Consider the following 23,094-nt stretch of genomic DNA (forward strand, 5'->3'; position numbering starts at 1 on the left):
CCAACCTGTATGCTAATATATTATTATTTTTTATTAAAAAATAATTTACTTTTATATATTTATGAATCTAAATACTATAATATTAGAAAAAAAATTAAATATATTATTAAAATTATGTTTAAATCTTATATTTCTTAACTTATAATTTATTTTTTAGTAAATAAGTTTATGTTGTATAATAATAAATTAAAATAAAAAAATAAGAAATAAAAGGAAACCCGTGGAAAAATCCGTCCCTTCTCGCTTTGCTCTCAAGCGAGGATGAAGGAGCGGTCCCCACCTTCAATCAGGGCTGATGCCATCCATCATTTGAAATTAAGATTTAAAAATAAAAAAAAAACTTTAAAAATTCATTTTAAGTATTATTAAAAATAATTTGAAAAAACTTAATTATTTTGAATTTTTATAATTAAAACACATCAAATTTAATTTTAAATCAATGTCTATTACCTTAAATTAATACATTTAAAAAAAATTTTAATAATAATTTTAACAAAAAAATCAAATAAAAACATATTATTTTCACAAAATTATATAACAAAAAAATCCCAAATTTTAGTCTTTTCAATATTTGTTGATATTTAAAAATGTCACAAGTAGGATGAAAGCAACAATAGCAATAGGTTGGCCTAACATAAAAAAAAATGGATATGCTGAAAGATTTCAATTTTCCCTTTGCTTTTCAACCTTTAGATTGGATTGAAATAGGAGCATAGTTCATTTGAATATCCATTCTGCTTTCAAAATCTGATGTAACTTGTGCCTGCAACTAAGCCAACAAGTTCCTAAAACAAAGTTTGGATATGAACAAATGGTTGGAATAATGCCATTGCAGAGTGTCTAGGAAGAATTAGATTCCTCACAAAATATTAACCTCAATTGAAATATCCAAAATATCTAAGGATGATTGCATACTTTTTAAGAAATTATAGCTTGCAAGAGTTGGACTTAGGGCAACATTGTTTTTGAAGATATATTGTTAAGAAAAGTATTTTTTTTTTTAAATATATTAATTAAAGAATAATAAAAATGATTTAAAATTATATTTGATAAGTTTTAATTATTAAAACACTAAAATAGTAAAAAAAAACTTTTTAATTTTTTTTTTCTAAAATGAAGTTTTAACCTTGAAGTCTCAATTCCAAGCAAACATTCAGAGGGTATTTGTTTTGACTACTTATTTTTAACTACTTATTTTTAACTTTTAATTTAAAATTTATTTTTTAATTTATATGTTAATTTAAAAATAAGTAATTAATTATTTAGTAAAATTATTTAAAATTAATTTTTAAATAGTTTTAAATGTTTGATTAAAAGGTTCTTAAAAAGTAATTCAATTTATCAAAATGATCAAAAAAGACATATTATTGTGTAGTGTGGTTATTAAAATAGGATAATATTGATATTTTAAAATTTTTTAAAAATAATATAATTTTTTACTTGATAAAAATATAATTTTAAAATAAGTAAATTAATCATAAGTAAAGTATTACTTATGACTTCTGACTTATTTTAAATAATTTTTTTAACTTATATGTCAAACTAAATATTAATTTACTTATGATTTTTTTAATTATATAAATAGATTTAACTGATTTATAAGTCAAATCAAACACTATCTTAATAGATATGATGAGGATAAATGAGTTTAAAAATATTATGATTTGATTTAAAAAAAAAAGAATATATTATAAAAGCTTATATACTTTTAGAAAAGTTACTTTTTTAAAAGAAAAAATACTTTTAAATGGGGGTTGTGAATTTAATATGTAGATTTTTTCATAAATAATGAAAAAAAAAAGAAAAAAGCAATCTTCATAGCAATCAAATGCTTACTGAAAAAAAGCTCAATGGAAAATAAAAGACACAGGCAAACGGATACAGCGACAGGGAGCATGCATAGTAATATTTGTAGTAAAATTCCTTGCCACTAATCAAGATTTGAATATTCTTGAGAAGGACTGGGAATCTAATTCTCACCATTTTCTCGGACAATTCCAGAGAAGTTGGGAGGAAATGCCCAAAGCACATCTTTGTATATATTCATTAACATATCAATCCCCAGAATTGACTCTGCTTTATACATAAGTGGGGAAAAGCAAATTTAAGGTCCCCATATGCCCTCTGTATCCCTGTTGTCCATCTTCATCACATGTGTCTGCAAATTTTTGATCTGATTTTGCCCCTCTTCTCCACTTGTTATGTGATCAATCATGAAAATGGTATTCCATTCTTTTCAAAAAAAAAAAAAAACAAAATAAAAATAAAAATGAAAAAGAGCCGATTCGACGTATTAGAATATTAGTCTTTTTCAATCAATTTTCATCTGCAAATTTTTTCCAGCAAGGCTTGATTTTGATATAGTTGTTTTAAGTGTGGGAACTGGATTGGCATATTAACAAGAATATATGCAATCTTAGCTCAGGTAAAGAGAAAACAAAGTTGCCCAAATTCCAGAGAATGCATGATTGCATATCAATTAAGCTAATATGTGCGACTATTTGATCATGAATATCAAAGGAAGAATCATTATTCAAGAATATTTCTCTAAAATTTGAGTCGGTAAAAGCCCTTGTAGGAATTTCAAGGTATAATATCAACTAGCTACATTAGTATCAACATTGGTACCAACTTGAGCACATTCTGATTCAATCCAATTTAGATTAGTTTCTGTTTTTCTTCATCCATAAAGGAATAATAGTACAAGCCAACAATGGAGAATGTTGTACTACCTATTTCTTCTTCGTACCTCAATTAGAAAAGGTGGTAGTATATGCATATGTATTAAATTTTTAATACTATTAATTACTATTTGAGAAATCAATGATAACATTTCATTCAAAAATAAATAAACTTTTATATAAATTGAATATTCATCAATTAAAAGTAGTTGGTACTAGATGTATTAAATTATCATAGACTCCCTAGCAAAGCAGAGGCCTCATCTTGCAAAACCTTCCATGCTGCAGTTACATGTCTCTCTTCAGTCAATGGTGCTCCTACTGCAAATCGCAATATATACTTGCCTGATAGAACCTGATACGATGGTTACCAACAAGAAAGTTAACTTGGGCACCAGCAGCAATTAAAATAAAATGTAAATGTTTGGATAGAGAAAGAGAAAAGGTGAAAACAAAGAGAACGTTCAATCTGCAGTTCAGTTGTTACGACTTGGGAAGAAACAGGCGAAATCATTAATGACTTAACTGTATGAGATATAAAAATTTTCCCAGTGGAGTTTGCTGCATCTAATAGGTCATGGTTCAATTTGTTGCCATGATCTTCATTGTTGTCTGGAGGTAAAAGGCGAAAACAAACCAATGAAAATATCCGAGAGGCAACAACCTGAACACATTAATTATGATAATGATTGAAGCTGTTTGTTAGACAAAACCATTTAAGGCAAACCACAACGATGCAGAACTCTCAAAAATATCACACGTATGCATAAATATGACATATAGAGCATTGGAATTACATCTATAACTTAAAGAACCTTGTCTCTGTAACATCATTTTTCAATCTTTAAGGCCACTGTTATGTATCAAGTCATTTGCATCACAAGCACTGCCATGGAAGAAAATTCCTGCTCTACGATGAATACCAGTTTGGCTTTATGCCAGAAAGAGATTGAAAGTGGAAGCTACTGTCCCGTTCTGGCAACTGAGTCAGGCTGCTAAACCTATACATAATTCATATTTAACCACTTTTTGAGGCAATTTGTTAGTCTAGCCAGTTAAGTTAGTATGTTAGACAAACATACTTTTACTGTATTAACACAATAACAGCTAATTTTACAACAGAAGCATTGGCTGAAGGGGTATTATTCATCCAATTCCAACAAATATGAAGACAATCAATTGAAAATCAATTCATCCATCTTTTCAGCAATCCCAATTCTAGTGTTGACCTGGGTCAACTTGGATCAAGTGTCAACAAGATTTAGGACCAATGAAGGCTAGTTGAACTACAAGTTGCTTACTCAAATTCACCAAAAAATGAACTCATCACATCAAGTATAAAGCCAAAATGTTGTCTCTTAAACTAATAAGATGATGCCTAGATATATGGATCAGGGGTTTGTCATATGTATTGGCCATGCCATTTTGGAATTTGAAAGGCAATAATAGCATAGGAAGGTTCCAAAAACATTAAATATCTTTAAAGAGCACCGTAAGCTCCCCCAATTGCCTGGCTGTCGTATTTTCCATTCCCATTGCCTATTCTGTCATCCTCTCATGTTCTCACCTCAATATTAAGCTGTGCAAGCCTCTTGTATATTTTTCAAACTCCACAATATCTTCTAGCAGATGGAACTGCTCCTGATCGTTTTTTTGAGCACCAGATGAAGTTAATTGTTTAGAGATGTAAAAAGAGAGACTGCTAATTCAGTCCTATGCCACACAAACTATTCATGAAACAAGATGCGTTAATGATACTACAGCCCTCCACAATGGTTCTCATGGGCGAGTACTGACTAACAGGTAGGCAAAGCCTGAGCTACTACGCGTAGCTTGGATGCTCGCCCTAATTGACTGAGTAATGATGTTCGCCATTGTATCCCAGTTACTCAGAATGTACGCTAAAAGAAAAGGATGCCATGATCCTCGCCGTGTTTATAGTTTTAACACACATAGGACTCCCAAATGAAGAGGACTCCAAGTCCCATCCTAGTACTAACTCCTAATCCTAGTAGGAATCGATAGAAGCGCCCATATAAAGGCCACCAAGTACGCATATTAATCTCTTAATCACATTCTCATTCTTTAACAATTTAGTTCTTATTATTAACTTAGGTATTAGAATGTTGGTCAACTAACCCACTCAGTTTTCTTTGTTGTTACCTTACAAATCCAAGCTCCAAGGTCCATCCAGTATACTCGAGAAGGAGGTAAGCAACATCAATTAATATACAAGAAACAGTAAAATAAGAAAGATGAACTATAAAAAACAATAAAGATAGAAGCTTCTACAACCTAGTTGCAAAATAATTGTGAAGAGTTATTACCTCAAACCTAGTGTCTCCAGCAACAAGGCCTTCAAAATATTTAGCCAAGTTAATATGATTTCTGATGTAGCATTGTAGATTTTCCACACCATATAATCGCAATACCATCCACAGTTTCAATGACCTGGAGGCAGTTTTAGGTTAGCAAGCAAAAATGTTTTTGGTACTCGAAGTGTATTGTAGGTGATAACTCATAAGCATGCATGCATTGTGTATTTCAAGTAATGTTGTTTCAGTTGAATAGCCTCTTTTTTAGATCCTAATTCTCTTAGAGGAGAAACATTTAGGATACATTTGGTAGGATATAATGTAATATACTCAATCATGTAATGAAATGAATGATGTAATATTAGATAATGTAATTGTCTCATGTTTAGTTTGCAAAAATTAAAACGAATGTAATGTCATTATAATTTTTGTTTCAACATTTAGTTTATTTGTGCCGGTAATAAGTAGTGAGTGGCAGCAGTGACTTTGACTAATGGTTTTGGTGGCATTGGCTGCGGGGTGGTAGTAGTGGTTGGGGGGTTGGGGGGGGGGGGGGGAGGGGGGGTGTGGTGTGGTGTGGGTTGGAGGGGGGGAGGTGTGGTAGGTGGTGATGGCAGCTGTGATGGCGCTACTGGCAGCTAAATGGCATTGGTGGTGGTGGTTGCCGGATGGTGGCGGCGGCGGCTAATACTTGTGGGTGGTGATTGTAACAATGAAAAAAATAAAGGAAAACAAGTGATCACACGATTATATGCATTATGTTAGTTAAAGTGTAACTGATGACATGATGTGATTGTCATTCCATTATATCAAATTTTATTGTGTAACCACACAAACTAATGGAATATGCAATTGTAATTCTATACAATTTTGATTACATTTTACCAAATATAGCGTTAAGTTGATGGTATACCTAAATCGACGTCCAAGAGGAATTTGCCAATCTTTGTAATCCACAACCATGTTTGCTTGGGAGGCCTGCAATTTCATTACGATATAAAATTTTAAAATGTACATATATGAGATACATTGATAAACTACAATGAACATTATTCAGATAACATTTTACAAATCAATCATCTGATGAGAGCAACTTGTTATATTATCACACATTATTGCAAGTTATAAACTCATTTACCCAATATAAAGAATTCACTACTTTACAAGCCAAATAGATAAAAGCTCACAATTGCCAAATTATAAACAACCTACTTGATTGTTGGTAGATTAATGGGTTTAACTTCCAGTCAAGTTTAGCTAAGTTGGACTATTTCTGAGTTCCAGTTGACAACATCTATACATCCTTGATAATTTAGTTAAATTCATTGAAACTTAGTTGGGGACAGGATGTATACCTTTATGTAAATCATTATAAATTAATTTGCTGGCAATATGTGAACTTAAGTTGTATCTGAATGACACCAGTAAACCAGGATCTAATCTTTTATAAGACACTAGAAAAAAAAAATAGAGCAAAGAAATGCGGAAGGAAGCTTACTTTGTTTTTCAGAAACTCTGGATTTGTAGAAAGTGACTGAATTAGAGCATTTCTATCCTGTCAAGCATGATAAACAAATATTTAATGCCTGTGCACATTAAAAGAAACAATTCAAGAAGAAGCAAAACTGAGACGTGAAAAATGTAGGAATTGCAATAAATACTGCATTAGGCTATCAAATTATCAAAAGAAAGAAAAGGTTCAAAACCCCTTAATGGCAACAATCCTTACTCTCAGTAAATTTCCCTATCTTTCCGGATTGTAAAACATTGACAACCTAAATAGAGTAACTAGAAATTTTTGAACTTCCATAAAACATTCTTTGTCTGGAATAACATGCGAACACTCAATACAGTGCATAAATTGTTCATGCAGCAATTTTATCATCACTGTTAGTGACAACGGCATGGCACTGCATAGATTTTATCGTGCCAGATAGCTAGATTGTACCATCAGAAAAATGCCAGTCATCATGTGAACTTTCATTGCAGATTTCAACAGCCCCTTGTTCATAAACTGAATGAACACTAGATGAGCAACTTTTGTAAATTACACAAATATACATACGAAATATGTCTATTCATTGGGTTGTTCGAATATGGTAATCCTGAAGTTGTCTGTGATATCTATTCACCTGTGAAGCACTCCAAAATAGTTTTAACCAGCAAAATTAAAAATAAAATAATGTAAGTACGATTTCCTTGCAAATAAGTCCTAAAGGAAAAAAAGAAACCTACTAATTTATGTTAGCCTGGCAGAACTAACTTTTTTATTTGATATGAAATAATCAATGCGACTCCCTAACAAAAAAACTCAACCTCAAACCCTATACAAAGTCCATACCACCCTTCCAAATAATGGAGCTGCACTGCAAGTGCGCAAAAAGGGTCCAATTATGTGCACAAGTGTCTAAGAGCGAGCGAGAGAGAGAGAGAGAGAGAGAGAGAGAGAGAGAGAGAGAGAGAGAGAGATGTTCAGGACTTACCATGAAGAAACTACAAACCGTAACTATACTGTAAAAATATCTGGGAAAAAGTATGTCACAATCACATATAGTGGTTATGATAAATATAAAGCTGAGAACATGACATACCTTCACCCAAAGGGCTGAACAATCAAAGTTTGTTAGGAACCATTTATGCGCATTCATATTAAAAGAGTCAGCTTCCTCAACACCATCAATGTAACAGCGGTACTCTGGACATATACAAGCACTTCCAGCATAGGCAGCATCCACATGAAACCAAATTCCATTACTCTGCCAAGAAGCCACTCATGCAAGCGTTATTATTGTTAAAAATACAGCAAATTTTCTTAGACAGTCTGAAGGTGCATATTGTTAAAAATCAAGCGTTATTAACAGAGAGAGTATTTCATGTTTCTCCATAGGGTTCTTCGTTTTTTATTTTCATTTGTTCCCAATGTTATTTCAAGATGAAGGTGCATCTAGCGAGACAAGATTATTTATAGTTAGGGAATTTAAATGTAGGCAGGTATCCTTCTAGTTAGGCTTGCACTGGTTATCTAGCCTTCCCTTCCTCTTATTTTCTAAAGAAATTTCCGTGTGACAACAAATTAATTTCCTGTGAAAGATAACAGTGGTAATTGCAGTTCAATCTGAACAAACAAAATAGTATAGAAACTTATGCAGCTCAAAGTAATTCCTGCTTATTTCTCTAAACAATTGAATCAAAGGTCACCTTAGCAATCTTTCCCAGTGCAAGCAATGGATCGACAGCTGTTGATGAAGTAGTGCCAACCTGCAAGTACATGCAAGGTTCTTTGGTAGTCAAAATCCTAATTACAGTATCACATTATATAAGCATGACAAGGATTCACACATATGATCAATGCCGTTAAAGGTGCCCCAAGGTGCCGGGCGAGGCCAGGCAACCCTCTGGCGCCTCGCCTGGATTGCATGAGGCTAGAGCCCCAGAGAGAAAGGCGCCAGGTGACGCTTTTTTCATATAACGTTTACTTCTTTTTTCTTTTTTTAATTTGTTTTTTACACAACAAAAGATTAAAAGGTAATTTCTTCATGTAACACTTTTCATCATAAGGGATTACAACAAATTAGGAACTAAATCTGCACTGATAGCTCAATGCTCTTCCAAGATTTAGGTAATCACACTAATTTAGACTAGTTGTACATAAAAAAAGTATACTGTTTTTTTTTTTTTCTTTTTTTAAGTTGCACCAAGAAGGCCTAACTAAATAAGGAAAAAAAAACTAACCAAGGATTACAACAAATTAGGAACTAAGTTAGGGATTATACAACTAATAAGGGATTACGATTAGGATCTAAATCAAGGATTGTACAAACAAGTGATTATATAGCTAGTGAATTCTACGTCAACTCTTACTCAGATAAGGAATAAAAATAAACAGGAAAGATTTTAGAGATTCTAATAGTACACATTTGATATTCTCCATTTTTTGCTATAATACAAGATTTGATTAAACTAGAATATTACTTTTCACATATGTAAATTTTCTTGTCCTATATAAATCTTATCTATTAAAGAGTTCTCAGTGTTTTTTTCGTCAAGCACTTGCTCTAAACCCCAATAAAGTGGAGTTAATTAATCTTTCTTTGAATTTCACTTCCTTTCTATAACCTTATTATTTTTTGATTTCTATTTCTCTTATATTAAATATAGTGCACTGCAAATAATATTGTTTTTTTCCTTTTAAATTAGAAGTATGATATTTTAATGTGTGTGTGTATATATATATATATATATATATATATATATATATATATATATATATATATAGGCTATGGCGCCTCACTTCAAAAAGACCTTTGCCTCGTGTTAGAATCCTTGTAATTATTAGGTTTATCAGTAATTACAAGAAACCTATATAATTAGAATCCCTGTAATTACCTAGGCCTTTATTTAGCTTCCTTTTATGCTTGTAACTCACCCTATATAAATAGGGAACCTTACATACGTTTAAACACATAAGAAAGAGATTTTTTTTCTCCAAATTTACTGTTCTCAATATGGTATTAGAGCACAACCAAATTTTTTGGCGTGAAATTTCCTGAACAGTACCAAGATTTAGGGTTTTATTAAGGTTATTACTTGGAGCGCCTTCTACAACGAGAGTTGGAGGTCACCACCCACCTCAAACGGTAGCCCACTCGCGGATCGGCACTTTTACGGAGGAAGCGTAGTTGTCCGGCCACACGCGTGAGTACACACGCCTTGTTTGTCCTTGACGTCTCTCACACATGCTAGAGCGTGGGGCATTTTTTAGCAACCTTTTCTGGCCGAATCCTCCTCCGACAACCTCGCCCGTGTGCTGCGACCTTGTTCAACCTATTACTCTGTTACGTATTATAGGAGAAGGAGGAAGAATAAGTAGTTGAGAGTAGTGGATAAGGATAAGGTTGGAGGGAAATATTGTTAGATAGTCAGTTACACAACTAAATCAGTTAGCAACTGATAAGATACTCTCTTATAAATAAGAGATATTGCTTGTATCAAGGTATTCAATTGAAAAATCAATAACAAGATATTTTTCTTCTCTCAAGATTCTATTCTTTTCTCATCTCATTCTTCTTCTCTCTCTCATCTCATTCTTCTTCTCTCTCATCTCGTTCTTCTTCTTTCGAGAATTCTATTCAATGTCTATGTTCAGTAACTAATACTGGACCGATATTTAACATTTTGGTATCAGAGCCAGGTTGCATGAGGGATTGATCTGATTCTGGATCTGGAACTGCCAATTGTAGATCTAGAAACTGCCGAGATGACCAGATCTGGAGTAGTGGCTCAAGAATTGGCTAATGCAGCCAAGATAGCTGAGTTGGAGGAGCAAATCAGGGTTATGCAAGAAGTTGCGAAAAAGGATAATGATAATGTGATGGAGAAAATTAGGCAAAGTGCAGAGGAAACTAGAAATGTGATATTGGAGCAAATGCGATCTTTATTTGGGACAAATTTGGGGGATAAGGGTAAAGAAATCAGTTCTGGAGAAAGTGCAAGGGCAGCTGCTTCTACTGGATCTTTAGGAGGCTGGGGTATTTTACCTATACCTAAGGAGAATGGAAATCAGCCTCAAAAGGAGTCCCACAGTGTTGGATCTATGATTGCAATTGAAGGTATGCCTAAGAATTTACCTAAAGTCAAACTTGTTACTTTAGATGGTAAAGAACCAAGAGCTTGGATTAGGAAATGTATCAAGTATTTTGAGGTCTATGGAATACCCAAGGATCAAATGGTGGGAATTGCTAGTTTGTTTTTAATGGATAGGGCTAATGCATGGTATCATAATTGGGTTAGGGAAGTTGGATCTCATAATTGGGAGGATTTTGCGAGGGAATTATGAGCAAGATTTGGGGAAGATGGATTGGAGGATGTAATTGAGGAAGTTTTCAAACTCCATTATTCTGCATTCACTCCTCTGCATTACAATACAAGGATTCTCAGCAGTGTATGATGGATGGAATTTCATTTCCTGTTACTTATCCCTCTGATCTGCAACTACTGTTAACTAAGTATCATTGTATTTTTGAGGATGCAAAGGGTCTCCCTCCATTTAGATCTCATAATCATTCAATTCCATTGCACCCTGCTGCTCAACCAGTGAATAGAAGGCCTTATAGATATCCACATTTTCAGAAAACTGAGATTGAGAAGCTTGTAAAAGAAATGCTGGACAGTGGGGTCATTCAACCCAGTAATAGTCCTTATGCCTCTCCAGTGTTATTAGTTAAAAAGAAAGATGGAACCTAGAGATTTTGTATTGATTACAGAAGGCTTAATGACCTTACTATTAAGGATAAGTTTCCAATAACTATTATACATGATCTCCTTGATGAGCTTCATGGAGCAACAGTATTTTCCAAAATTGACTTGAAGGCTGGTTATCATCAGATAAGAATGAATCCTGTGGATGTGCATAAGACTGCTTTTAGAACACACCATGGGCACTATGAGTTCATTGTCATGCCCTTTGGGCTGACTAATGCCCCTGCCACCTTTCAGAGACTTATGAATCATATTTTCCAACCCTTCTTGAGGAAGTTTGTCTTAGTTTTCTTTGATGACATTTTGATATATAGTACATCTTGGGAGGAGCATTTGAGACACTTAGAAGAGGTTTTCAAAGTGTTGCAACAACAGCAGTTGTATGCCAAATTGAGCAAATGCTCCTTTGGTAAAGCTGAGATTGATTATTTGGGGCATATTATTTCTGGCAGAGGGGTTGCTATTGATCCTACCAAGGTTCAAGCTATTGTTTCTTGGCCTACTCCAACATCAGTAAAAGATTTAAGAAGTTTTCTTGGGCTGACTGGATACTATAGGAAATTTGTGCATCATTATGGCATAATTAGTAAGCCTTTGACTGATATGCTTAAAAAAGATGCCTTTCAGTGGGATGATAGGGCTCACCAAGCATTTGAGCAGCTTATGGAAGCTATGTTTATAACACCAGTATATGAAAGGGAATCACTGGCCATTACATTTGCTGACTCTAAATGGAGACATTATTTGGAGCAAGGACCCTTCTTTATTAAGACAGACCATGAGAGCATCAAACATCTCTTGGAACAGAGATTGCACACTAATTTGCAGCTCAGAGAAGTTTCAAAATTGCTAGGGTTGCAATACAACATATTATATAAGAGAGGGGTGGACAATAAGGTTGCTGATGCTTTATCCAGAACGCCTGGAGATTCTGACAGCAAACTGATGGTTCTTATTTCTTCTTTACAGCCCACTTGGATGGTTCAAATTATTCAAAGTTATTCTGAAGACAAACAAGCACTTGATTAAATTGCTCATTTGTCTATTGATGAAAAGGCAAATCCTGGATTTTCTTTCAAGAATGGACTGTTATTCTATAAGGACAGATTATATGTAGGAAGCAGTGGTAATCTTAGGAACCAATTACTGACAATTTATCACAGCTCTCAGTTGGGAGGCCATTCTGGCATTAATGCCTCCTATGTCAGACTCAGTAGACATTTCTACTGGCCTAATATGTTGAAAGGGGTATTGACTTGGATTAAAAGCTGTGACATTTGTGCAAGATGTAAAAGTGAGACTTGTGCTTCTCCTGGACTCTTATAGCGTCTTCCTATTCCATCTCAAGCTTGGCAGCATGTCACTATGGATTTTATAGAACATTTGCCAAAATCCAAGGGAAAGGATACTATTTTGGTGGTGATTTGTAAATTCACCAAATATGCTCATTTCATTGCCTTGTAGCACCCCTTTTCAGCAAAAGATGTTGCCAAAGTCTTTCTAGACAACATCTTTGAGTTGCATGGATGCCCTGTGCTTGTGATTTCAGATAGAGACAAGTTGTTTACTAGTCTCTTTTGGAAAGAACTTTTTAAGATGATGGGTATTCAGCTAGCTTTTAGTACAATTTATCACCCCCAATCTGATGGTCAATCAGAAAGATTGAATCAATGTTTGGAAGGCTACTTGAGGTGTTTATGCTTCCAAAAACCCCATTCTTGGGAGCAATGGTCGTCATTAGCAGAATGGTGGTATAATACTAGTCACCATAGTGCCTTAAAGATGGCTCCATTTGAAGCTTTATATGGGTATAAGCCTGCTCCTTTGACTCTTTTGCCAATTGATTCTACTTCAGTAGGAACTGTATCTGAATTTGTGAAGGAAAGACAGCAGATGTCTCAGTTGATCAAGGAAAACTTGTTAGTGGCTCAGAACCGGATGAAACAGTATGTAGACAAGAAGAGGACTGACAGGGAATTTAATGTGGGGGATTGGGTGTATCTCAAGCTCCAACCCTATAGACAGATTTTAGTAGCTATGAGGAAGAATTTCAAGTTGGCTGCAAGATACTATGGACCCTTCCAAATTGTTGCTAGAATTGGGAAAGTGGCCTACAAGCTTCAGCTTCCTGATTCAGCTACAATACACTCTGTTTTCCATGTTTCCTTATTAAAGCAAAAGGTTGGTGATGGAATCACAGTAGTGCAGACCCTGCCTTCCCTACAAGAAGACAATATGGTGGTTGCTCCTGAAAAAGTTCTTCCAACAAGAGTAATTTCTAGGGATTCTTAGAAGATCCTTTAAGGACTCATCAAATGGATCAATTTGCCTGAGGAGGAAGTTGCTTGGGAGGACCAATCCTTTATATTGGCCCAATTTCCTGACTTCAAATCTTCTTGGGGACAAGAAGATTCTCTTGGGGAGGGTATTGTTACATATTATAGGAGAAGGAGGAGGAATAAGTAGTTGAGAGTAATGGATAAGGATCAGGTTGGAGGGAAATATTGTTAGATAGTCAGTTACACAACTAAATCAGTTAGCAACTGATAAGATGCTCTCTTACAAATAAGAGATATTGCTTGTATCAAGGTATTCAATTGAAAAATCAATAACAAGATATTTTTCTTCTCTCAAGATTCTATTCTTTTCTCATCTCATTCTTCTTCTCTTTCTCATCTCATTCTTCTTCTTTCGAGAATTCTGTTCAATGTCTATGTTCAGTAACTAATCTTGGACCGATATCTAACATACTCTTTGCTGGTTTGCTTTTGTTCATTGATTCAATGTTTTGTTTGGTACTATTCCTGTGATGATTCTACTGTTAGAACAATTTTATCACTATCAGTGTGTTTTTTTCCTTGTTCCTTTTTAAAATATGGCTGATGGAAAGGCAGTGAATTCAAAAATTAATTTTGACAATCCCTCTCTGCAAATTAGTCATGTGAAGCTTGATGGAGCCAACTATCTTGCTTGGTCAAGGTTTTGTCTTTTGTTCATCCAGGCTAGAGGATTACAGGGATATCTTACCAAAGATAAGAAGAAACCAGACACTTTGACTTCTACCTATAGTCAGTGAGAGTCAGAAAACTCTCTTATCATGTCATGGCTCATCAATTCTATGCAACCACATATAGCTCGCGGATATTTGTTGTTGGATAGTGCAACTACCGTTTGGAGTGCTGTTTCCCAGACCTATTCTCAAGTTGGGAATGATAAACAGGTTTATGAGCTGAGAAATAAGGTTCATAGTATGAAATAAGGTGAGATGACTATTGCTCAGTATTACACTAAATTGACTGGTTTGTGGCAGGAACTAGACTACTATCAGGACTTTTAGGCCACATGTCCTACATATGCTATTAAATTTCAGAAATTAGTTGAGAAAGAATGGATCTATGATTTTCTTGCTAGACTAAATATAGAGTATGATCAGATACGGATTCAGGTTCTTGGTAAGGAGCCCATGCCTTCGTTAAGGCAGACTTACTCCTATGTATAGCAGGAGAAAAGTCGCAGAAATGCCATGATTCATTCTTTACCAGTTGACAAAGTAGGACTGATAGCTCTTTCCTCTAAAGAACGGTCACAGGCTACTTAAGGTCCATTAGATAAGCATCATTTACACTATGACTATTGTGGAAAATCGAGGCATATGAAAGAATATTGCTGGAAGTTACATGGTCATCCAACTAAGGGGCATGGAGGAAAAAGAATGGGTTCTTCCAAACCTCAGGCACATATTTCTAAGATAGTGGAATCATCTGAATAGGTTTCTGATAATGGGAGTTTTTCCAATTTAGAAATTCAGACCCTAAAACGTTTGTTGTCACAACCGCAGTCTGAACCAACCACTACTGCCTCCTTAACTTTGTCAAGTTAGGTACATCTTTTCTTGCCAATCTTAATAAATTTTTTTGGGTTATAGATTCAGGAGCAAACAACATATGACAGGCTCTTCAAATAAAATTTTGACTTACTTTTCATGCTCAGGAAAAGAAAAAGTCTTATAGCGGACAGATCTTTAACCACTATTTCTGATACAGGTTCTGTTGCATGCACTCTTACACTCAACCTTACTTCAGTTTTTCATGTTTTTAGTTTTCCTATAAACTTGTTGTCTGTCAGTGCTCTTACTCAAGCCCTTAATTGCAAAATTGAGTTTTTCCCTACACACTGTGTTTTTTCAGGAATTGAAAACAGGACGGACGATTGGCAGTGGTAGACTGCAAGATGGCTTGTGTCTTTTGAATGATAAATGTGGGTTTCCAGACCAAGCTTTACTAGGACACTCTATGACTACTAATGATGAGCTTATTCAGTGGCATAGACGTTTAGGACATCCTTCTTTTCAAGTTTTAGAAAGGTTATACCCTATTTTCTTTAAAAAGTGCAAATTTGATTTGCTTGTTTATGATGCTTGTGAGCTTGTTAAACATACAAGCCACTCTTACCCTTCAATTAACAATAAAATTTTGGTTCCTTTTGAGACTATTTATTCTGATGTGTGAGGACCTACCCAAACTATTTTTTTATCTGGTTGTCGACGGTTTGTTACCTTTATTGATTGTTGCACCAAACTAACCTGGATATATTTGATGAAAGCAAAAAGTAAGGTGTTGTTTCCAACAATTTCATAAAATGATTTGCACTCAATTTGATGCAAAGGTTAAAATTTTCAGAATAGATAATGGGACAGATTATGTTAATAGTGCTTTTAGTGCCTATCTGGATTCTTTTGGTATATTGCATCAAACTAGTTGTGTTAACATTAGTGAACAAAATGAGGCGTCTGAGAGAAAGAATAGACATTTGCTTGAGGTGACTAGGTTTCTTATGTTCACCATGAACCTTCCTAAACCTTATTGGGGTGATGCAGTTTTATCAGCAACATATCTGATCAACGTAATGCCCCTAAGGACATTGAACTTTAAGAGTCCTTTAGAGGTTCTACAGGGTACCAATTCCTAAACTGTTCCTCCAAAAATATTTGGGTGTGTTTGTTTTATTTACAAGATGAATGTGGGCAAATTAGAGCCTGAAGCCCTTAGATGTGTGTTTGTTGGTTATTCTGGAACTCAAAAGGGATATAAGTGTTATCATCTACCATCAAGAAAATACTTTGTAAGCATGAATGTTACTTTTAAGGAGTCTGAACCTTATTTTCCCACACAGTCACCTATTCAGAGGGAGCATAGGAGGGAAGAGGTGTCTTCTGCTATTCCTAACCAATCCCTACCTTTTTCTTTACCTATTAATGGTGTTCCTAACCAAGACCAATCACTCAAACCAAAAACCTCAAGGAGATTGGATAGAGTGGATTTGCTGAGGTATACTCGACGGAACAAGGTGGATATAAGTGTTGATGGTGATACAGGAGTTAAGCATGATACCACTAATCAACCTAATGTCCTGGATTCAATTTCTGAACATTCAGAAGAAGTTCATGGTGAGTTTCCTTTGACTCTTAATGATTTAAATCCAGACAGTGGTTCTAATTCTTCTGCTAATGATCTTGATATTCTCATTGCTATCAGAAAAGGAGTTAGATCTTGTACTTAACATCCTATTTCAAATTTGTGTCTTATGACTCTTTATCTCCCTCCTATAGAGCCTTTGTATTGTCTGTTTCTTCTGTATCTGTACCACAGGATTGGAAGGAGGCATACCTTGATCTAAAGTAGAAGGCAGCTATAGTTGAAGAGATGAAGGCTTTGGTAAAAATTGGAACATGGAATCTTGTTGACTCTCCATTAGAAAAGAAACCAGTGGGATGTAAATGGGTGTTCACAGTGAAACACAGGCCAGATGGATCAATTGAAAGATACAAGGCCAAACTAGTAGCAAAGGGCTATACACAGACTTATGGAGTTAATTATAAGGAGACATTTGCACCTGTTGCAAAGATGAACACCATCAGAGTGTTGTTATCTTGTGTAGCTAATCTTGAGTGGGATCTTCAACAGTTTGATGTCAAGAATGCCTTTTTACATGGAGATCGGGAAGAAGATGTGTATATGAAAATTCCTCCAGGTTTTGATGATGTTAAGACTAAAGAAAAGGTTTGCAGATTGAAGAAAGCCTTGTATGGTTTGAAACAGTCACCAAGGGCGTGATTTGATAGATTTAGTAAGGCAATGATTTTCTTTAGCTATCATCAAAGCAATACTGATCATACCCTATTCATGAAACATTTTAGAGGTAGGATCACTTTGCTTATTGTCTATGTAGATGATATAATTGTGACAGGAGATGATAAGGAGAAAATTGCTCGATTGAAAACTCTCTTAGCCCAAGAGTTTGAAATTAAGGATTTGGAAAAGCTGCGGTATTTCCTTGGAATTGAGGCTGCTAGATCTGATAAGGAAATTTTTATCTCTCAAAAGAAATACATCCTAGATCTTTTGGAAGAAACTGGCATGTTAGGGTGTAAACCTACAGAAACTCCTATTGAAACCAACCATAAGTTACAAGTTGGTGCTGGTAATTCAGTTGACATGGGGAGATATCAAAGGTTGGATAGGAGATTAATTTATCTATCACATACTAGGCAAGATATAGCCTATGTACTAAGCCTAGTAAGCCAGTATATGCATGATCCTCAGGAATCTCATTGGGAGGCTGTGTTTCATATTATCAGATATTTGAAGTCTATGCCTGGGAAAGGTCTGCTTTTCTCTAAGCATGGTCATTTACAGATAGAAGTTTTTACAGAAGCAGATTAGGCTGGTTCTCTTGACGACAGAAGGTCAACCTCGGGATATTATACATTTGTTGGAGAAAACCTTATTACTTGGAGAAGTAAGAAACAGAGTGTGACTGCTAGATCAAGTGCAGAAGTTGAGTATAGAGCTATGGCATAGGGAGTTTGTGAACTACCATGGTTGCGAAAGTTAATGAAAGAATTGAAGTTGTCAGAAAAAAAATAGCTCGTCCTTGTTTTGTGATAATAAGGCTGCTATTAGTATTGTCTACAATCCTGTTCAGCATGACAGAACTAAACACATAGAGATTGATCGACACTTCATAAAAGAAAAGGTAGTAGATGGCTCATTAACTGTTGAGTATATAGCTTCAAAAGAGCAACTAGCTGATGTGTTCATCAATGGTCTTAGCAGCAAAGTTTTTCACACTTTAGTTTGCAAGTTGGGCATGTGTGATATCCATGCACCAACTTGAGGGGAGTGTTAGAATCCTTGTAATTATTAGGTGTATCAGTAATTATAGGAAACCTATGTAATTAGAATCCCTGTAATTAGCCAGGTCTTTATTTTGCTTTCTTTTATATTTGTAACTCACCCTATATAAATAGGGAACCTTGTATATGTTTAAACACATAAGAAATAGAGATTTTTTTTCTCCAAATTTACTGTTCTCAACACCTCGCCTCTCGTATAAGGCCATAGGGTACCCTATCGTGTTAATGTCGCCTTTTGCCTTAACAACATTGCATATGATCACTGATAAAACAGAATCTAAATTCTACAGTATGATGAATGTTGGCCAGCCCAAATTCTCATGCAAGTAAATAATTTACTATTAGAATACCCTCTTAAAAACTGTAGTACAATGCTATTATAACATCTTTATATTGTTGTAGTCACCTATGTATGTTTCAACATCAAGGGGCCAATGTTTAGAGTAATTGCAGAAGTCTTGGTTGGAAATTGTGCATGTTCTATGTTATGGATGCATATTTGTGGGCAAGACTTGATCCACAAGAGAATCCGGTCAATGGTGATAAGAATGACAATAAATAAATTAGCATCAAAAGTGGATTCAGCGGCAGCAACTAATTAGCATAAATACATATCCTAATTAAGATATTACTCTGATTGTCATTATCTTATATTATGTCCTTAAATGTTGATTTCCAATAATAGATAATTCCATATGAAATCATGTAATAATCTCTTCACAAGGAGATCAAATTATGAATAAAATATCAAGCAAAATTATCTCAATTGTTCTGTGAGGTTTGAGACTCTTTCTTAACGAGTCTTGAGGTTTTGGGCTCTCTCCGACGAGTCCTAGTTTTCTGTCACCATAGGTCCATCAAGAGGGAGAAATCGCAAAAAGGGAAACGCTGCAGGTTCTAAAGAAGACTTCGTAGTTCATCGCCCCGTGACTCGATCCTTGACTCGTGAATATAACATTCTAGCCTTGGAAGTAACCACTTTATGTAAAACTGCCAAATGACAGGAATAGGAGCATGCCTAGATTTTCTCCTCTCCCAAAACGTTGCTTCAGCAAGAGCATTATCGAATAATGGCTTTCATATATGCATTTAAATATTTTGCATCTAAATGTATTCCACCAATAAGATAATTCCCAAATACCCCCCTTGCTTTAAGTGAAAAGCTTAATGATCCAAGGTCACCCAAATCTAGTTTCTGCGTTTGCCCAGGCCAATTAACATCATTAAGAATCTTATCCTCACAGATCATAAAATCTAGGACTCCAAGAAAGAGTGCTGGGGCTTTCATGTTATTCATCAAATCAGATGAACTTTCTAGTTTATTCTAATAATAAGACAATCGATGTAGGTTTTAGCAAAGAGTTTTATATTTCACAATCATCAGTGCAACTACAAGAGGCCTAATAGTACTAGCACACACACAAAGCCAAAGTAAACATATCTAACAGCATTCATAACAAGTAGTATTTTGGAAGAAGCATTGTCGAAAAATTAGGATAAAAAGGCTTTTGCCCCAGGTGGGGAGGGGGGGGGGGTCTCTTACTGTGGCGCACAAAAAGAAGGGTATCAATCCAACAGAAATGTCATGCGAAATTGCTTCACAAAGTAAATCTGGGGAAATGGCATAACTTCTGGACGAGTCTGTTTTTAGCAGCCTGCAATTTTCCGGATGAACCCCTGCTATCTGCCATTGGACAAACAAAAATGAAAAGAAATTATTGAAGCAATAAAAAAATGAATAGACAAATCAATGCATATTGGTATAGAATTTTTGATGATGATCAACCATTTGTTCTAGAAACCTGCAGAAACAAATTGATTAGGCACCTGGAACACTGGTTTTAGAACTGCACCACCTTATTTGCCATCACATGCTGAATATGATTACTAGAAAGAAATCCGGTGACTAGATTTTTTTAGGAAAGAAAAAGTATAATAAGAAAACTTTGCTAACAAGCAGTGAACTACTAGAATAAGTGATGCAGATGAATTGTGAACCATCATGCACAATGGACATAGTACTTTACTAATTTTATAATGTCACTTTTATGAATAGTGATTATCATAACTAAAAAATAAAAAAAAAATATATATGTACAAGTGCATATTCACAAATGTACCTGGCAGGCCTTTTGCAAAGCTGAATGTGTTTGATCAGATCCATAAGCCACAAGCTTTTTAAGGGAATCTTTTCCAACCCTCCTCAAGACCTTGTCTCGAGCAGCTAGTAGTACAACTAGAACAGCTTCACTAGCGGTACCCTGTATTACTCCACCTCCTTGTCCTGCAATATGATTCCACATGCTTCAGATAATTCCACACCTACAGTAATCCTAATATCACTAAAGTAAACTCTTGAATACCTATGTTTTGAGCGTAATTTCCAACTTTCAAGAAAGTCGGCAAACTCACATGTGCAAAGGAAATCAATTTAATTTTAGGACAATGTGCAAATTCTTTGCAGAACTTGCTAGAATTTTACTTCATATCACCACTTATAGATACCACACAACTTTTAAAACACACATCTAAATCAGGAGCTTAGAAATATAAATCCCTGTAGTTTTTATACTTGTATATTCTACTGCCGACATTTGTTAGAAGCACAGAAGATAAGACAAATATTCTGTGATTTAATATCAAATATGATGCCAGCAGCCTTCATGTTTTAGTAAAGTAATCAATCTGGAATTCACCTGAGATGGGTAAAGCAAAACTAAGGTGTTGTCAAGAGAGCACTACCAATCTACCATCTAACCCCAAGTAAATTGCCTGAGCAGATGTTCTATAAATACAAGACTTTTCGGTGACATCTTCAAACAGCCATTTAAAGCATTGTAGAAAGTTTAGAAACTTGTATGGAAAGGACTGAATATAACAGATTTATGCTAAATCACATAGAATGAATTGATGGGCTTTTTTTTTCATTTAAAAAAAAAAATCTACAATTGCCCAATAAATTTAATTTCAGAGAACTCACTCACCACAGCTCTTACCTGACGAGAGAAATTCTTCAGGGAGCTTGAGCATTTTTCCAAGCCAGTCTAGAACGATAATTTCAAGCTCTGTTGCAGCAGGAGAAGTTATCCAGCTGAAACCAACCATATTGATACCAGCGCTAAGCATTTCTCCCAAAAATCCAGCGATACTACTGTTAGAAGGATAATATGCAAAATAATTTGGGCTTTGCCAATGGGTCACTCCTGGTAAAATCTTTGATTTAACATCTGCACCCACACATATATGATATACCACCCCCATCCCCCAAAACCCAAAAAGAAAAAGTTAAAACAAAAATGCAGAAAATTAGATACTAGAAATTAGCCAAAACCCACATTGCCATTTTTTATGAAAATAATTAGGAATATTTATTGATATGCTTAAGCAAGCTTTGAACTTTTACTCTCTTTTTTTCCCAATTAGTTTAAGTGTATGGTCAAGTAACTTCACCATCAAGAACATTCTGCAATCCCTCAGGTTGATTTGGTGCAGAATCTGGCAGAAGTTTCTGAAGATACCCAGGCTGCATAACCAATTACAAGTTATCAATAATCAGATAAGAACACACAAAAGAGTACAAACGTCAGCAGAGCAAGAAAGGAAAAGACTGTAGATTTTTCGTTTACCTCAACTTGGCTTAGAACTGGAAAATTCTCAATAGTTTTGTAGTAATCAGCAATAAAATCAACCATCTTATGTGCATGCTCTCTCAGTTGCTCTGCGTCCATTGGTCTCAACTCCCTTTCCCTAAATATTCACAGCATGCAAATTTAAGAAACAAAACAAAAGAATAACACATAACAACCGTGAAATCAAATGTACACATTTTCATGAAAATGTGCACAGTTTAGTTGAGCATTAGGACTTACATATTTTGCACATAAATGGGAGCAAAGGACTGATTGTTTTAGCGAAGAGAAGTGGGTATTGCGTTGCTTAAAAGGGTTTTAACAGAGAAAACAAAGTCTTTGGTATATATGAGAATGAAGGAGAAAGATTCCATTTTGTATCATATATGGCAAGAAGGTAAAGACAGAGAGAGACATGAATAGAGTGCTTTAATTTCAATATCCTCCACTGGTTTCAAGCTTTGTCGACAATCTTTTAATCGAGTCGCTATTTGAGCCCAACACAACAACTACAAATACTTTTCAATTTTTTGCCGTAAATTACCATTTAAACCATAAATTTTTTAATCATTATTAATTTTATTCATTATTAAAAAAAACTATTATTTCATTAAAATTAAAATTTTATGGATTTAAGTAATATTTAATTAAATTTGAGATTAATTTAAATTTAAAAAATAATATTCATTACGAATTCGAGTTTTATTAATTATTTAAATTTATTTATATAAATATTTAATTAAATATAAAATATGTATTTTTATAATAATATTTATAAATTTTTATATATTTGATTTTATATAAAATGAAATTTAAATATTTTATAAAATTATTAAATTTTAAAATATAAATTATTAATTAAAATAATATTTTATATAAATTATTAATTAAAAACTATAAAATTAAATAAATTTAGATTTTTTTTATAATAATAATCGGATTTAAAATGAATTTGAATAATTACAAATAAATTTTAATTAAATTTAAAATAAGTTAAAAATTTTAAAATATTAATC

General features: G+C 34.3%; 1 protein-coding gene across 2 annotated transcripts; it reads right to left on the minus strand.

Moving 5' to 3' along the window:
• Positions 1-2,832: 2,832 nt before the first annotated feature.
• LOC110660093 (tyrosine decarboxylase 2) lies at positions 2,833-22,553 on the minus strand. Of its 2 annotated transcripts, none has more exons than XR_009150005.1 (13): positions 22,319-22,553; positions 22,076-22,196; positions 21,900-21,972; positions 21,446-21,676; positions 20,570-20,733; positions 19,993-20,133; positions 8,195-8,254; positions 7,588-7,752; positions 6,495-6,551; positions 5,910-5,974; positions 5,009-5,132; positions 3,208-3,293; positions 2,833-3,036 (listed from the first exon to the last, which is right to left on the minus strand). XR_009150005.1 is itself a non-coding variant. In XM_058149826.1 (13 exons), coding segments are annotated over exons 1-13 (1,464 nt in total). In that variant the 5' UTR covers positions 22,321-22,553; the 3' UTR covers positions 2,833-2,913. The 2 variants fall into 2 exon arrangements, 1 of the variants encoding a protein (XP_058005809.1); XM_058149826.1 differs by having other exon boundaries at positions 3,208-3,345.
• Between the last annotated feature and the right edge of the window lie 541 nt (positions 22,554-23,094).

The sequence above is a fragment of the Hevea brasiliensis genome, chromosome 7 (assembly GCF_030052815.1).
Source record: "Hevea brasiliensis isolate MT/VB/25A 57/8 chromosome 7, ASM3005281v1, whole genome shotgun sequence".
Taxonomy (NCBI): Eukaryota; Viridiplantae; Streptophyta; class Magnoliopsida; order Malpighiales; family Euphorbiaceae; genus Hevea; species Hevea brasiliensis.